The 18,227-nt window shown below is 46.8% G+C and overlaps 1 protein-coding gene across 1 annotated transcript; it reads left to right on the top strand.

The window, feature by feature from the left end:
- The first annotated feature begins 5,268 nt into the window (after nt 1–5,268).
- Nucleotides 5,269–12,468, top strand: LOC146754618 (endogenous retrovirus group V member 2 Env polyprotein-like). Its single transcript, XM_085527848.1, has 2 exons — nt 5,269–5,300; nt 10,857–12,468. The coding sequence occupies exon 2, from the start codon at nt 11,031–11,033 to the stop codon at nt 12,345–12,347; it is 1,317 nt and encodes a 438-aa protein (XP_085383974.1). The 5' UTR covers nt 5,269–5,300; nt 10,857–11,030; the 3' UTR covers nt 12,348–12,468.
- Nucleotides 12,469–18,227: the final 5,759 nt, after the last annotated feature.

Raw genomic sequence — 18,227 nt, forward strand, 5'->3', positions numbered from 1 at the left:
CTTTTCTACCTTTTTCTATCGCCTACTTTCCCTTCCCATCACCCTAATTTTGATATTCGTCGCTCTCCCTTCCCCATCCCCTCAATTGTCTATCATTTCTAATAAACTGGTCGGATCAACATTTGAATGCTCTTCTTCTTAATCTCACGCCGGGCATAACATATCAAAAGAACCTATGCCTCACTCCTAAATTGGAGCGAGACAGCCCCCCCCCAGTGAATGTGGTGAATGGTCGTAAGGCTGCGATGGGGACCAGAGGATGCTGGTGTGGCCCGATCACAGATTGGTTAAAAATAAGAGAAGAGGTGGAAGAAAAAGGCTTTTCGGTGGCCGTAGAGGCGTTCTGTGAAGTGATGAATAATAACCTTAATAATATAATAACTTTAATAATATTGCTTCTGGATAAGCAGAAGTCCGCAACCTTAACCAACGAGGGGCTTGCAGATGCTATCACTAATGTGATGGCTGCAGCTTCTGTACCACTGCGAGCCATAGAGCCTTCCAAAGGCCCTTGTTATCAGTGTGGCCAGTATGGTCAAATTAAGGCTCAGTGTAAAGCTACAAGTGGGGGAGAGAGAGAAAAAATTGCATGTCAGCAGAGAGAGAAAAAATTGCTTGTCAGCTGTGTGGTAAGGGAGGACATACCGCTTGGCCGTGCAGAAACCACAGAGTCCAGCCACAGGGAAACGGGGGGGATGGGGGGGGGGCACAGGCCCGACGCCCCTCCCACATTCCACAGAAAGGGCCATCAACAACACCTATACTCAACCCACTGGTTATGCCAGCTTCACCCTTGAAGTTCATAACACACATACCATGGTGTTAACACTAGACGGTCAAGATCGCCCCTTAGTCAGGGCTTTCATGTCCTACCTTGACTTGCCGCCTGACTTCTCAGGTTGTTACTCCGTTCTGATTACAGCGCTTATTGATTCGGGAGCGGATGGGATGTTACATAAGGACTGGCCTGAAGCTTGGCCAGTGGGCCCCTCTCAGGTGATTAGAGGGGTGGGAGTGACCACCTCTAAAAGGTCCCTGGCTGAGGTGGAAACTGTCATAGTTAACAGAGACGGCTCGCTGGAAAAACTGGCTTTGCTTGTTCCGCTTATTACCAAAATACCAGGGAGTCAAATAGGACAGGATTTCATAAACAGCGTGGGTGCACATATTACAAATTTATAATATAGACCACTGTCTACCAATTGTCTACCACACATGCAATCCCATTGCGGTGGAAACAGGACGCGTGCCCCGTTTGGGTAGATCAGTGGCCACTTCCTCATGATAAACTTGATGCACTCCAACAGTTAGTCTCACAAGAGCTTCCATTTGGACATATAGTTCCCTCCCTCAGTCAATGGCACACTCTGATCTTTGTCATCAAGAAACGCTCTGGTGCCTTTCGCTTGCTGTGCCCAATTAGTACCTTTCAGAGCAGTACAGCAATGAGGGCCAGTGTTATCAGCTATATCCAAAGAATGGCCACTGGTGGTCATAGATCTTAAAGACTGCTTTTTCTCCATTCCCCTCGCAGAAGAAGATTGGGAGACGTTTGCCTTCATGGTATCGACACTCAATTATTAAAGTCCCGCTAAGAGATTTCAGTGGTGCGTCCTCCCGCAAGGAATGACGTATCCACCATGATCTGTTAGTTAGCAGTAGGCGGAGTGTTAGAATCAATCAGGTGAGATTTCCCTCAATATATGATCCTGCATTACATGGATAACCTTTTGCTTGCAGCCCCTACCGAGTTAGGGTTACAGACACTTGAAACACAGGTAATCACCACGCTTACTGCTGCTGGGTTCACTGTTTCGGAGCACAAAGTACAGAGAGGCCCAGGAGTTGAATACCTGGGGTATAAGTTTGGTCCTGAATGGTGCAACCTGATGGCCTTGATATTCAGCCACATATAGAGTAACTATGGGACATACAGAAATTGTTGGGAGCCCTCCAGTGGGTTCAGGGCGCCTTGGGAATATCTCCACAATTAATGAAGCCCTTTTATGATCAGCTGAGAGGGTCTAACCCAAGGGAGTCCCGAGAACTGACCCCCTAGATGGCTGCAGCTTGGCAAGAGATCTTACAGAGCTGTATGGAAAAGTTGCTTAAGCGGTGGGATCCTGCCCAGGCCCTTGAAATAGCTGTTTGTAGGTGCGAGGCAGGTGCCGCTGCTATGCTGGACCATTCCCTCGATGCTAAACCACAACTGCTTTGGTGGCTGTTTTCGCTACAGCCTAAACGTGCCTACACATCTTGGACTGAGATACTAGCAGTGCTGCTCAGGAGATCCTGACTGCTTTCATTACAGGTCCTGGGGAAAGAGCCTGATACTTGCCGAGTGTGTTTTGTGATGTACAGCCGCTCCCTGAGAGCCTCCTCACAGGGTTACAGGACTTCGGAGGGACGATCACGTCCTCGGACACCCTGCCTATCTTTGATGTAGCTAAACCTCTGGATGTTTCTCTGTGGTTTCGAGTTCAAACCTCTCCGCTTGAGGGGCCTACACTGTTCACAGATGCCTCTTCAAGAACAGGCCAGGGGGCAGTGGTTTGGCAAGCATCTAATAATAACTGGCAGACCGCTATTTTCGTAGACCCAGTGGTTAGTGTGCAGATGCTTGAAGTAATGGCCGTAGCAGTTTCAGTTCACTTTTGGCTGGAGATACCCTGTAATATTGTCACTGATTCCGCATTTGCTGCCAATCAGCTGACCAGGATGGGCCGAGAGGGCTTCCCAAGTACAAAAGCTGCTGGTGTTTTGGAAGAAGGCCTGGCTACCCGCATAGCCCCTATTGCAATCTTCCATGTGCATAGCCACTCTGAGGTGCCAGGTTTCTTCACCACAGGCAATGAGGTAGCAGATAGAGCTGCTAGTACACACATTTTTACAGTTCAGGATGCCTGTGATCTTCACTCCACCCCTCAAATAGGTGCCCATACGCTATCTAGGACTTGCTCCATTCCGCTGTCTGTTGCACACGATGTTGCCCAAACATGCCCTCTTTGCAATTCAGTGCTGGTGATAGGGGTGGGAGTGAACCCTCGTAGTCCTGCCCCATTGCAGGTCTGGCAGAAGGATTTCACTTGAGAAGACTGCACGGGGCCCCGCAAATTGTTGGCTGTAACAGTGGACACGTCTTCAACTGTCATTGTAGCCAGTCAGCATGATAAAGCAAACTCATCGGCAGCACAGAGTCACTGGACTGTTGCTATTGCTGTAGTTGGCCAACTTTGTCAGATCAAGAACGATAATGGGTCCTGTTTCATGTCTCGCTCAACAAAGAAATGGTTAGCAACATGGGAGATCCATCATATCACGAGTATCCCTGGTATCCCATGGGCTTCCCTGCTGCAACGTTGTTTGACAAACTGTTTTGATAGTATAAGACAGTGTAATTGTTACTGGCACGTGGAAATGTACTTGAGGCTATGTGGAAGTGTATCTGAGGGTACAAATAGTGGAAGAGTTTACAGAGGAAAAAAGGGTTAAAGAGAAAGTGAGTTTATCTGCACTGACATGAGAGCAAGCCCCCACACCGTTCCTCTGTGAGCAGAGCAGAGCAGAGCAGAGACACAGTCCCCATGTATCAGATAGTGTTATTCTGCTTACCAAATGAATGAGCTCACAACAGAAGAGGCAGATCTTCCTCTCTGCACCATCTGTGGCATACTCTGGAGTTCAAGGCATTGCAAAGCTATGGCACATCTACGTTCTTGCACTGATGACACCTTAGTATGTTCTGGGCTCTCATTTCAATGGCATCTAAAGAAGTCTAGGGTCATGCCAGCTGACAGGAAGCTGGAAAATGTTGTCTCATTGTAAGGAAGAGCAAGAAAGATGACAGGGGCAATTATGGACCTCTCAGTCTCACTCCAGTTCTTGGTAAAATTATGGAGAAAGTGATGGTGGGAGTGACTGAAAAACACCTGACGAACAATTGGGTCATTGGTCACAGCCAACACAACTTCCTGAGGGGAAGGTCCTGTTTAACTGTAGGTCTTTTCATGACAAGGTTACCAAATTGGTTGACCAAGGGTAGATAGTTGAGGTTACCAGTAGAGCTTTTGAGACTATTTCTCACAGTACCCTTCTGCACAGAATATACTGCATACGGCACCAGGTCCATAAAATATAACAAGAACAAGTGCCTGATTGTGCACCTGGGTAGGGGCAACACTGGACATGCACACTGACTAGGTATGGGACACTGGAGAGCGGTATGACTGAAAAGGACTGGGGGTCCTGCACAACATCTAACTGAACGTGAGTCAGCAGTGTGCCTAGGCAGCAAGGAAGGCAAACGGTCCCCTGGAGTGCATCAAGCAAGTTATTGCAATCTGGGTGAGGTAAAGGATCATCCCTGTCTGCTCTGCACTGCTACAGCCTCACCTGGATCACTGGGTGCACTTCTGGGCACCACAGAGGACATTAAACTATGGGAGAGTGTGCACAGGAGGGCACTGGAACTCAGAGATCTGAAGTTCAGAGTTTCACTGTAACTGACTGCTTGTTCAGACTGAGCCCTTCTCACACCCCATATCCTGCGCTGAGACACAGTGAAGAGTGAGCAAAGCCTCAAAATGGTGGTAAGGTAACACTTTGCTATAGAAAGGGAAAGGGGAACTTAACAGAAACCAAGACAAAGGGTAACTGTAGATAGTTTACATTTAAAAGGGCAGGGAAAGGGGGAATTACAGACACTTAGTCAAAAGAAAACCAGAGAAGAGGGCAATAAAGATAAGAAGAAACTGTCCAGAGACCTCTGACAAGAAGAAGGATTAGATACCCCCGGGCAAGACGATGCTTACCTGGGAGAATGGTACCAGCAGATAACACCAAGAAGAAAACAGAAGAAGAATTTCACCCCAAAACAACGGCAAGGGTCGCGGGGAATGGGGTCAGGGGGAATGAGGGAATGGGGTTGCGGGGAACGGAGCCATAGGGAATGTAATGAATATGTAATCAAACTGAGGAGGAGACTATTGATTATGTATTAGCTTAACCTATATCTGTAACACACTTTTCTCCTTACGGTGTGCAAGTTTGGTGGAGCTATCCCCCTTGCACCCGGCGCTGCGCAACGCTGGAATAAACATACCTGCTTTATAACCCATCTCTGGATTATAGAGTTTGATTCCGCAAGTCCATTTGGCACCCCAGATGGGAGTACCTCTGTTTGGCTGCGGGACCAGCTGAGAAGGGGGACGCCTTTCGCGCACCCCGAGATTTCTCGGAAGGACTCCCCTCCCTCATCTGATCACTGCGGGAGCAGACAAGAACCATCTGTCGGCGGAAAGGTATGTGAAACTGGGAAACGGGGGTCCCGTAAGTCGTGAGGAAACATCCTACGCAGGGCACAGAGGAATCGGCGTGCTCCCCCCCTTGGGACGTGAGCTCACGGGTTAGGTTAGGTTGCCGGCTGGGTTAGGAGGACTCCCTAGGGAGTGCCTACAAAGGGGCCAGTAAGTCGTACGCATGGTAAAAGGGCTATTGCTCACATTCAAGTGATTGCTAATTGGGCAGAGCTTGTCTGCTCTCTGGTACAGGGTGATTTGGGTAATCCTGGGATAACTGGTATGGTACAGCGCTGTTTATATAGGTGACCTAAGTCAACAACTAGCACCGGTGTTCTTAACATCTTTGGTTAAGCTTAACAAATGATATATTGTAATTCTGTTTTTTTTAAATTCTGTAATTCTGAATTGTCGTGTGAGTGTGGTGTGAGTGAGATGCTGCGTAGCTGCGGGGCGAGTGCGGAGTCCCGACCCGCGGTTCCGTCCTCCCGCGAGGGAAACGGCCGGGGACGGACGAAGCGAAAGCTGTCACCAATACTTGTTTGTCTTTGTTTTAATACGTGTTTATTTTGTATTATTAGTTACCGGTTGTTGTAAAGTACGTGGTCATAAGTCATAACAATACTGTTGTGTCAGAAGTGGTTTTACTTATAAAAGAATACGGTTGTTTATATTAAGTTACGATGGGGAAATCACAGAGCAAAGAGGTCCCTGAGCGCACACCCCTGGGTTGTATACTGGCACACTGGCGAGATATTGCTGGGAAATCAAGAGGAACCCTGAGTCGGAAAAACTTGATTAAATATTGTAATCAGTGGTGGTTGGTGTATAAGCTGGAGGAAGGGGAGAAATGGCCTCTAAATGGAACAGTAAAATATAATACAATCTTGCAGCTTATGTTGTTTCTGAGGAGAGAAAATAAGTGGGAGGAGGTAGCATATGCAGATATGTTCTTCACCCTCCGCAACCACCCGGAATGGCAGAAAGAGTGTGGAATGGGACCGCCACAAGATCCTTTTGTACTAACTATAGAAAAAGTACGGCGGGAGGCAAAAGAAAGTAAAATAAAACGCTGCTGCTCATCCTGTAGTATCGGACAGCAGTGCACAAAGACAGGCAAGGTTAGGGAGCCTGAAGAATTGTTGGAATATCTCCAGGTTCAGCGGACAATGAGGGTGAGAAATGAGGAAATCCCACTAGATCCAGAAATGCCTTCCCTTGAGGATTCTAATCCTCCTTCACCCCCTTCACCCTCGGCCCTCCCTTCACCCCCTGAGCCTCCTGCCTCCCCAGTAGCCTCATGTACCCGAAGCCAGCAGCCGTTAACAATAGCTCCGTTGAGGGAAGTGGTACGTCCAGAGGGGGGTACAATGTTAGTTAAAGTTCCGTTCTCTTCATTTGACTTAGAGTCTTGGAAGGAGGTTTGTAAAAACTACCGAGATGACCCATCAAAGGTAGCAAGACAAATGCAGTTTTTAGTTAGACAATTTGAACCAGACTGGAATGATATTCAGTTGCTGTTAGATCAACTGACTGAAACAGAAAAACAACTGGTTCTAAGAACAGCACAAACCCTGCTTGAGGATAGTTTGCGAGGAACAGATGAAGATATTAAAGACTATTTCCCATTACAAAACCCTCGCTGGGACCCAAATACAGATCATAGCAGGGAGCTTTTGGAGAGATACCAAGAATGGGTAATAAAGGGAGTAGAAAGAGCTATCCCCAGAACAGTGAACTGGTCTAAATTATTTGAAGTGAAACAGGGTCCCCAGGAAACTCCCTCGGAATTCCTTGAAAGGCTGAGGAATGTAATGAGAAAACATACCTCCCTGGATCCAAATTCAGAGGAAGGTATTCATCAGTTGGTGTCACTATTCACAGGGCAGTCTGCAGGGGATATAAGAAAGAAGCTACAAAAATTACCAGCACCGGCCAATAGAAATTTGGAAAGTTTGCTAGAAGTAGCTTGGAGAGTGTTTAGCAACCGGGAGGAGGAAGATAGGAAAAAGGACAGACAGATACTGATTGCAGGTTTGCAAGGGACAGGGAGGGGTGAAATGTGCAGAACAAGAAAGCCCCTGGAAAAGGACCAATGTGCCATCTGCCGGAAAAAAGGACACTGGAAAAATGAATGCCCACTGAGAAAACAGAAAAGGGGGGCATGGACTAAGTTCCAAGCCCCCGTAAAGGAGGATTGACTGGAACCGGGCAAGTCTACCCTGGCGGATTCACTGGTTAAGATAAAGCTAGGGAAGAAACAGAAGAGTGTAGAATTTTTAATAGATACTGGTGCGGCTTGTTCAGTACTAAATGAAGAATTAACTCCATTAAGTAAAGAATTTATGACTGTAAAAGGGGCCACTGGTCAACCCGAAAAGGCTTACTTCCTTAAACTTCTGAAATATAAATTGGGGAAGCAGGTAGGGATACATCGATTTTTATACCTACCTGACTCACCACATCACCTCTTAGGACGGGATCTCTTAGAATTATTAGGGGCAGAAATAAAATTTGAGGCAGGAAAGATGCGGTTTAAAGTAAGGGATGATTCTTTAATTGAGGTACTGAGCCTAGCATTGATCACAACAAACTCAACTCCCGAAAACACAGGGATGCCAGAAGAAATCAGTAATCAGGTCTATCCAGGGGTATGGGCAACGGAAATCCCAGGGCGTGCAAAAAACGCCCCTCCTGTGGTAATTAATATAAAGCAAGGAGCTCAACCCCCACGAATTAAACAATACCCCCTAAGGATAGAAGATAGAGAGGGAGCACAACCATTAATTGATAAATTCATGAGACATGGGTTATTAGTGGAATGTGAATCTAAATACAATACCCCGATACTCCCAATTAGGAAACCAGACAGGAACTACCGTATAGTACAGGATCTGAGAGCAATCAATAAAATAGTAGAAGATTTATATCCCCTGGTAGCAAACCCATATACACTGCTTACAAAACTATCTAGTGAATTGGCTTGGTTTACCGTACTGGATCTAAAGGATGCATTCTTCTGCTTACCCCTAAGTCCAGAGAGTCAGCTATTATTTGCATTTGAGTGGGAGAACCCTAAATCCGGCAGAAAAACACAACTGACATGGACAGTGCTTCCCCAAGGGTTCAAGAATAGCCCAACTATTTTTGGGAATCAGCTAGCCAAGGATTTGGAACAATGGGAACGCCCCTCTGAGAAAGGAGTTCTGTTACAGTATGTAGATGATCTATTAATAGCTACTGAAACGGAAGAAGAGTGTATAACATGGACTATCAGTCTACTGAATTTTCTGGGGCTTAATGGGTATCGAGTCTCCCCACAGAAGGCCCAGGTGGCGAAACGACAAGTAGTCTATTTGGGCTACGAAATCACAGCAGGACTAAGGATGCTGGGAACAGCGAGGAAGGAAGCCATTTGTCAGACCCCCGAGCCCCGGACTGCAAAGGAGCTGCGCACATTCCTGGGAATGACAGGCTGGAGTCGACTCTGGATCCATAACTATGGACTTCTGGTAAAACCACTCTTTGCACTTTTAAAAACTAACCCCAATACTCTCACTTGGGATGGGGAAAGCAGAAGAGCCTTTAAACAGTTAAAGCGTGAGCTCATGCAGGCTCCTGCCTTAGAGTTGCCAGACACAACAAAACCATTCTGGCTATTATCATATGAAAAACAAGAAATAGCTTTGGGAGTCCTGGCTCAGAACTTGGGGCCTTATTGAAGAGCAGTAGCATACTTTTCTAAACAACTGGATGAAGTAAGCAGGGGGTGGCCGAGCTGCTTGAGAGCAATAGCTGCACTGGTATTAAACGTTCAGGAAGCACGTAAATTTACTTTAGGGCAGAAAATCACAGTCTTGACATCTCACACTGTTTCAACTGTGTTAGAAGTGAAGGGTGGGCACTGGCTCTCACCGCAGAGACTCCTTAAGTATCAAGCTACCCTGATGGGACAAGATGATGTGGAAATAATAGTAACTAATATTGTTAACCCAGCATCCTTCCTTAGTGGAACCTCGGGAGAACCAGTACTGCATGATTGCCTGGAAACCATTGATGCGGTGTGTTCCAGCCGACCAGACCTGAAAGAAGAACCACTAGAAGATGCTGAGGACTCTTGGTATACTGACGGTAGCAGCTTTGTGCTGCAGGGGGTACGCAAAGCAGGCTATGCTGTGACAACTACAAACAAGGTAATAGAATCAAAAGCCTTGACCCCAAATACCTCTGCACAAAAGGCAGAAATCATAGCTCTAACTCGAGCATTAGAGCTGGCAGAGGGAAAGAGAATCAACATATGGACAGATTCAAAGTATGCTTTTAGTGTTGTACATGCCCATGGAGCAATATGGAAGGAGAGAGGACTATTATCAACACAAGGAAAGGGCATTAAGCATGCCGAGGAAATTTTAAAGCTCCTGGAAGCAGTTCATCGACCAAGAAAGGTGGCTATTATGCATTGCAGAGCACACCAGAAAGGAAAGATGCCGGAAGAAGTAGGAAATGCTTTTGCAGATCGAGAGGCAAAATGAGCAGCAAGGGAAGACCCGGTGGAAATGCATTCTTTAATTCCAGACGGTAAAATCCAAATTGATAGTGAACCCAGATACTCAAAGGAAGATAAAATTCTCATAGAAGATCTAGGAGGGCAAGTGGGAGAGGGAGGATGGGCCACTACCCCACAAGGTAAAATCATTATTCCCACGGCTATACTGTGGGCAGTGATAATGGCTGAACACAGAAAAACTCATTGGGGAGTGGAGGCACTGCATAAATATTTAGCCCAAAGAATAATTGCCCAGAACTTGTATTCCACAATTAGGCAGGTGACACAACAATGCGAGATATGTTTACAGAATAACCCCAAGTCAGGTCATAAAGTCACCCTAGGGCAGATAGGGAAAGGGAATTACCCGGGACAACAGTGGCAAATTGATTTCTCAGAACTCCCAAGAAAAGGGGGGTTCAGATATTTATTGGTATTAACAGACACCTTTTCGGGATGGCCAGAGGCGTACCCCTGTAGGACTAACAGGGCTCGAGAGGTAACAAAGGCTCTGTTACATGAGATTATTCCGAGGTTTGGGGTCCCTGCAGCAATTTCATCAGATCGTGGCCCACACTTTAATGCTAAAGTGGTCCAACAAGTAAGTTCACTATTGGGAATTGATTGGCAGCTACATACACCATACAGGCCGCAGTCCAGCGGTCAGGTGGAAAAAATGAATCACCTAATCAAATTACAGATAGTGAAATTGGGCCAAGAGGCTGGGATACCCTGGCCTCAGGCATTACCACTGGCACTCTTACGAGTTCGTACCAAACCCCGAACCAAGGAAGGACTGAGCCCATTCGAAATCCTTTATGGGAGGCCTTACCCTGTACAGAAGGGAATCTCTATGCAAACTGGGGAAGAAGTATTGAATGAATACATGGTAAATCTGACAAAGCAACTAAAGAAAATTGAAAAAACAGTACTTGGGGCCAGGGCACGGGGCCTAGATAGCCCAGTGCATAATATACTACCAGGCGACTATGTTTATGTTAAATCCCTCTCAGATTCACCTCTGGAACCAAAGTGGAGTGGGCCCTACCAAGTGCTCCTGACCACCCACACGGCAGCAAAGGTGAAAGGACTGACGCCTTGGATACACCACACCCGCCTGAAGAAAGCTCCCAGACAACAGTGGACGGTGAAAGAGGAAGGACCACTGAAGATCAAAATCCAAAAACATGTATAACAGCTTGGTAATTTTTAGCATGACCGTGACAACAGTCGTAGCCTGGCATGGGAACAGCTACCTGAAAATGACTGAGAAAATTGGCCAGGCTTTCAATAAATCTTGCTGGATATGCACGGCCCTCCCTAGAGGAGAGGGAAGAGTGCCTATGTATGGGGTGGCAACACTAAACTGGACAATTCCAAGCTGGGTGGAATATGGGAAATGTAAGTTTGGTCTAGAAGACAAACAAGACAAACCACAGAAAGGTCCTAGGTTTGAGTTGCTAATCTTAGATTCTACTAGGTCAATCTTTGTAGATAGAAAATTTGATAAGGGGGTGGGGGTGGGATGGCGAAACTTAACGGGCATAGGGTGTAGTTGGGAATATGGGAATTCAGGAATAGTAACAGGGATTGTTAGAATTGGGAAATGGGCACAAGGCACGGGATGCGACCCTAGAACAGATGAGGCATCATACTGGGTCTCAGATAAGAATATTCTCGGAATTGCAAGGATGGCTACATCATTTGCTTACCAAGAAAAGATGCCCAAGCCATGTAAATTACCAAATGGGTATTGGTGGCTGTGTGGGGATGGGCATGCACGAAAAGCATTACCTATAAATTGGACAGGGACATGTACTGTAGGATATTTGGTACCTCAAACTACAGTACACGAAGACACCCCACGAGGACTTTTAAGAACTCCCTGGATTCGAACTAGGCACACATACAACCCCTTAGTGCACAGCACAGGCTTTCATAGCTTCTTAAGAATTCTCATTCCATCTCTAGGGGTGACACAACTAGAACAGGCAATTGTGAATATCTCAGCTACTTTAGAAATAGTAGAAAATGCCACAACAGATGCATTACGAGCAATCCAAGAAGAGGTATCCTCCTTATCCAAGGTGGTGATTCAAAACAGGATGGCACTGGATATATTAACAGCCAAAGAAGGGGGGGTATGCACAATAATAAATCAGAGCTGCTGTGTGTACCTAAACAAAGACCTAAGAATTGAAACCGACTTGAGGAAAATTTGGGAACAAACAAAGGTGTTGCACAAGGCAAGTCAGGATAACATAGGTTGGGAAAAAGGATTGTGGGATACACTCACTAGCTGGTTACCAAATTTAGGATGGGTAAAGCATCTCTTTTTGGTCGGAATCATTATAGCCATCTTGGTGATGTTAATAAGTTTTACCTGTATAGTAGTAAAGTGCTCTATGTGCTTGTACCAAGGAACCGGAAGGGAATACGAGGATTGGAAGAGACATGAGCTGAGACAAAAGGTAGAGAGCGGAGCCTATTTTGAGACCCATTAAGAATCTAGCAGGTAAAAGCCTGCTAGATTAAAGAAAAGGGGGGAATTGAAGAGTGAGCAAAGCCTCAAAATGGTGGTAAGGTAACACTTTGCTATAGAAAGGGAAAGGGGAACTTAACAGAAACCAAGACAAAGGGTAACTGTAGATAGTTTACATTTAAAAGGGCAGGGAAAGGGGGAATTACAGACACTTAGTCAAAAGAAAACCAGAGAAGAGGGCAATAAAGATAAGAAGAAACTGTCCGGAGACCTCTGACAAGAAGAAGGATTAGATACCCCCGGGCCTCTGGATGTTTCTCTGTGGTTTCGAGTTCAAACCTCTCCGCTTGAGGGGCCTACACTGTTCACAGATGCCTCTTCAAGAACAGGCCAGGGGGCAGTGGTTTGGCAAGCATCTAATAATAACTGGCAGACCGCTATTTTCGTAGACCCAGTGGTTAGTGTGCAGATGCTTGAAGTAATGGCCGTAGCAGTTTCAGTTCACTTTTGGCTGGAGATACCCTGTAATATTGTCACTGATTCCGCATTTGCTGCCAATCAGCTGACCAGGATGGGCCGAGAGGGCTTCCCAAGTACAAAAGCTGCTGGTGTTTTGGAAGAAGGCCTGGCTACCCGCATAGCCCCTATTGCAATCTTCCATGTGCATAGCCACTCTGAGGTGCCAGGTTTCTTCACCACAGGCAATGAGGTAGCAGATAGAGCTGCTAGTACACACATTTTTACAGTTCAGGATGCCTGTGATCTTCACTCCACCCCTCAAATAGGTGCCCATACGCTATCTAGGACTTGCTCCATTCCGCTGTCTGTTGCACACGATGTTGCCCAAACATGCCCTCTTTGCAATTCAGTGCTGGTGATAGGGGTGGGAGTGAACCCTCGTAGTCCTGCCCCATTGCAGGTCTGGCAGAAGGATTTCACTTGAGAAGACTGCACGGGGCCCCGCAAATTGTTGGCTGTAACAGTGGACACGTCTTCAACTGTCATTGTAGCCAGTCAGCATGATAAAGCAAACTCATCGGTAGCACAGAGTCACTGGACTGTTGCTATTGCTGTAGTTGGCCAACTTTGTCAGATCAAGAACGATAATGGGTCCTGTTTCATGTCTCGCTCAACAAAGAAATGGTTAGCAACATGGGAGATCCATCATATCACGAGTATCCCTGGTATCCCATGGGCTTCCCTGCTGCAACGTTGTTTGACAAACTGTTTTGATAGTATAAGACAGTGTAATTGTTACTGGCACGTGGAAATGTACTTGAGGCTATGTGGAAGTGTATCTGAGGGTACAAATAGTGGAAGAGTTTACAGAGGAAAAAAGGGTTAAAGAGAAAGTGAGTTTATCTGCACTGACATGAGAGCAAGCCCCCACACCGTTCCTCTGTGAGCAGAGCAGAGCAGAGCAGAGACACAGTCCCCATGTATCAGATAGTGTTATTCTGCTTACCAAATGAATGAGCTCACAACAGAAGAGGCAGATCTTCCTCTCTGCACCATCTGTGGCATACTCTGGAGTTCAAGGCATTGCAAAGCTATGGCACATCTACGTTCTTGCACTGATGACACCTTAGTATGTTCTGGGCTCTCATTTCAATGGCATCTAAAGAAGTCTAGGGTCATGCCAGCTGACAGGAAGCTGGAAAATGTTGTCTCATTGTAAGGAAGAGCAAGAAAGATGACAGGGGCAATTATGGACCTCTCAGTCTCACTCCAGTTCTTGGTAAAATTATGGAGAAAGTGATGGTGGGAGTGACTGAAAAACACCTGACGAACAATTGGGTCATTGGTCACAGCCAACACAACTTCCTGAGGGGAAGGTCCTGTTTAACTGTAGGTCTTTTCATGACAAGGTTACCAAATTGGTTGACCAAGGGTAGATAGTTGAGGTTACCAGTAGAGCTTTTGAGACTATTTCTCACAGTACCCTTCTGCACAGAATATACTGCATACGGCACCAGGTCCATAAAATATAACAAGAACAAGTGCCTGATTGTGCACCTGGGTAGGGGCAACACTGGACATGCACACTGACTAGGTATGGGACACTGGAGAGCGGTATGACTGAAAAGGACTGGGGGTCCTGCACAACATCTAACTGAACGTGAGTCAGCAGTGTGCCCAGGCAGCAAGGAAGGCAAACGGTCCCCTGGAGTGCATCAAGCAAGTTATTGCAATCTGGGTGAGGTAAAGGATCATCCCTGTCTGCTCTGCACTGCTACAGCCTCACCTGGATCACTGGGTGCACTTCTGGGCACCACAGAGGACATTAAACTATGGGAGAGTGTGCACAGGAGGGCACTGGAACTCAGAGATCTGAAGTTCAGAGTTTCACTGTAACTGACTGCTTGTTCAGACTGAGCCCTTCTCACACCCCATATCCTGCGCTGAGACACAGTGAAGAGTGAGCAAAGCCTCAAAATGGTGGTAAGGTAACACTTTGCTATAGAAAGGGAAAGGGGAACTTAACAGAAACCAAGACAAAGGGTAACTGTAGATAGTTTACATTTAAAAGGGCAGGGAAAGGGGGAATTACAGACACTTAGTCAAAAGAAAACCAGAGAAGAGGGCAATAAAGATAAGAAGAAACTGTCCAGAGACCTCTGACAAGAAGAAGGATTAGATACCCCCGGGCAAGACGATGCTTACCTGGGAGAATGGTACCAGCAGATAACACCAAGAAGAAAACAGAAGAAGAATTTCACCCCAAAACAACGGCAAGGGTCGCGGGGAATGGGGTCAGGGGGAATGAGGGAATGGGGTTGCGGGGAACGGAGCCATAGGGAATGTAATGAATATGTAATCAAACTGAGGAGGAGACTATTGATTATGTATTAGCTTAACCTATATCTGTAACACACTTTTCTCCTTATGGTGTGCAAGTTTGGTGGAGCTGTCCCCCTTGCACCCGGCGCTGCGCAACGCTGGAATAAACATACCTGCTTTATAACCCATCTCTGGATTATAGAGTTTGATTCCGCAAGTCACAGGGCACATGTGGGATATGAACTTGACAGTATCTTTGCACCCCATGCAGAGCCTGGGATCTTCTCTCCCCTTGTATTTCATTCAACATCATACAGACCTCCATTCCACTGCCCCAGGACGTGCCCTGAGCCAACATGAGAGACAGGATCTCCCTACCACTGGTCTTGCAATCAGGGCTTGACCTGTCTGCTTCGTAAGGCAAAGGAGAGGTTTCTTTGCATGCCAGTGCCTTTGCCTGCCTGTAGTCATGGCTTCCAATTATCTGCTCTAAAAAGTCCCTTGCGAAGCTTACTTGGTAATGGCCCTCAGTGGGTCCATTAGTACTCCAAGAAACTTCACTGTTACTTCTGACTTTGTCTTGTTGAGCACATTGGGCAAACTTCTCTCTGCACTGGAGTTTGATGGACTCAGCATCAAATGCGCCCTGGGACCCATTCTAACCTAAAGAGCATCTTGTGCCTTGTGCCTTCCTGTTATCTATTTTAGGTTATCAGAACTTGTTCAGCAAAATGGAGAGATATCTGGAGAGAGCTTAAAGACAAAGAATTCAGCAGACATTTACTGTTTATTTGTTTATAGTTCTGTTTAAAGAAGGTATTAAAGAATCACTGTAAAACTACTTGTGAACATCTGAGCTGAACCAGAGGAATCCCAGCTGCCATGGGTCTGTGGGAAGCTGCATCCAATTTCAGCCCCAGGATTTCTATCTGGGAATGAGTTACCTGGACTGTCTCCTCTGGATAACTGCCCTGCACAGGGCAAGTCCAACCCTCCTTATCCTTGTCTCGGTGCCCTTTTTGTTTCATCAAAAACCCTCTGGTAGGACTCATCACAGGTTAAAAATTGACTGGTGAATAATGGAGCAGATTTTAACGAACAGTTATGATACTGTTGCCTCTCAGGATCTGATGGCCATGAGGACACAGGGACAACTCTGGGGAGATGAGTGGGAAGGATTAAAATGACATTATCTGCTGCTCAGCTGGGCCATGCTCCTGGGACACAAGGAGCTCATAAAAGTGGATGGTGCTGTAAAGACACAGCTGTGCCCAGGAGCAGCTCTTGTGCACAGCACAGCCTGCAGGTGACAGAAAAAGAAGAGAGAAATTGGAGAGAGCTTATAGGATGTGTGCAGAGTGAGCGGGCTGTGAGCTCACTGCAGGAACATTGCTCACAGACCATGACATGGTAAGTCCCTTGCAGTAGGTATTTCAGCTGCTATTCATAGAGGGTTAACTTAATCTGGGACATCCTGTAGCAGATCAAGCTTCAGGCACTGCATGTTTCTTTACAGTGTTAAATCCTTCTGCTACAGCTGAGGGCTTCCATGCTGCAGCATCTGAGCACAGCCCTGAGGGCTGCGTGTCCCAGCACGGCTGCAGGCTGTGCAGCCGGGGCTGCAGGTGGGTGCCCAGGGCTGTCCTGCAGAGCAGGGTCCCTGCTGTGCCCCAGGGGCTGTGTGCCAGGTATGGGACTCTGCCGCCTGCCAGGCTCAGCACTCAGCCTGCCCAGGGAGCTGCCCAGGGCGCTGCGGGGAGACGTGAGGGGGGAAGGAGCCCCCCGGCAGGGCTTGTGCTGCCACAGCTGATGCTTGGGGCAGGGGGATCACAGCTCCACTGCACAACTGAAAGTTTCTGTGCGTACTTTGCAAGAGGAGAGACAAGGTAGCAATTTTCTATTTCTTGTTTGGACGGAAGGCGAAAGGATTGGAAGCAGAAATCTAAGAGTCTGTCAGATTTGAACACAGCTCTGAGACTCCCAATTCTTCTTCAGTCAATTGCTTGTTATGTGAACTGTCACACGTGATATATTTTCAGCCTCTCCTTTTATGAAAAGGAACCTTTCCAAGGGTGGAACTAGTTGAAATTATCAATTTTGTTGACAAGAATAATGCACACTGCAGATAGGCATGTTTCCTGAACAGAAAGTGAATGGCACAAACGTTGTGACAGAGGGCTTTAAGAGCAGTGAGGGTAAAGATATGAGGCACAAAACAGGTGAAAAAGTCCAGGGAGATGGAATAAGACTAGAAGATGAAAGGAAGATTAAAGCTCCATATGCTTCTTCTATTTATAGAATGCTGAACTTCATGACATTCAATTCTATTTGTGGTGCTAAATAAACATTGTAATAAGAGAATGAAAAAATTTCATAATACAGTAGAAGGAGTGTCTCTGAGAATGGTCTGGACTTGTCATTATCTTCTGCACTCTGAACAGGACTCCAAGCCCAACAACAGCAGATGCCCAACAGCAGCTCCATCAGTGAGTTCCTCCTGCTGCCATTGGCAGACACACGGCAGCTGCATCTCCTGCACTTCTGGTTCTTCCTGGGCATCTACCTGGCTGCCCTCCTGGGCAACGGCCTCATCAGCACAGCCGTAGCCTGCGACTGCAACCTGCACAACCCCATGTACTTCTTCCTCCTCAACCTGGCCCTCCTCGACCTGGGCTGCATCTCCACCACTCTCCCCAAAGCCATGGCCAACGCCCTCTGGGACATCAAGGCCATCTCCCACACAGGATGTGCTGCATAGCTCTTTTTCATTTTCTTCTTCACGTCAGCAGAGTATTCCCTTCTCACCATCATGTCCTATGACCGCTACGTTGCCATCTTCAAGCCCCTGCTCTACCGGGCGTTGATGGACAGCAGAGCTTGTGTCACCATGGCAGCAGCTGCCCGGGGCACTGGACTTCTCAATTCCCTGCTGCACACTGCCAGTACATTTTCACTGCCTCTCTGCCAAGGCAACATTGTGAACCAGTTTTTCTGTGAAATCCCCCAGATCCTCAAGCTCTCCTGCTCTGGCTCCTACCTCAGGGAAAGTTGTGCTTATCATTTTTAGTGCCTGTTTAATCTTTGGATGCTTTGTTTTCATAGTGGTATCGTATCCTATGTG

This window comes from Coturnix japonica, chromosome W, assembly GCF_054131305.1.
Source record: "Coturnix japonica strain WE chromosome W, WE-NBRP24, whole genome shotgun sequence".
Lineage (NCBI taxonomy): Eukaryota > Metazoa > Chordata > Aves > Galliformes > Phasianidae > Coturnix > Coturnix japonica.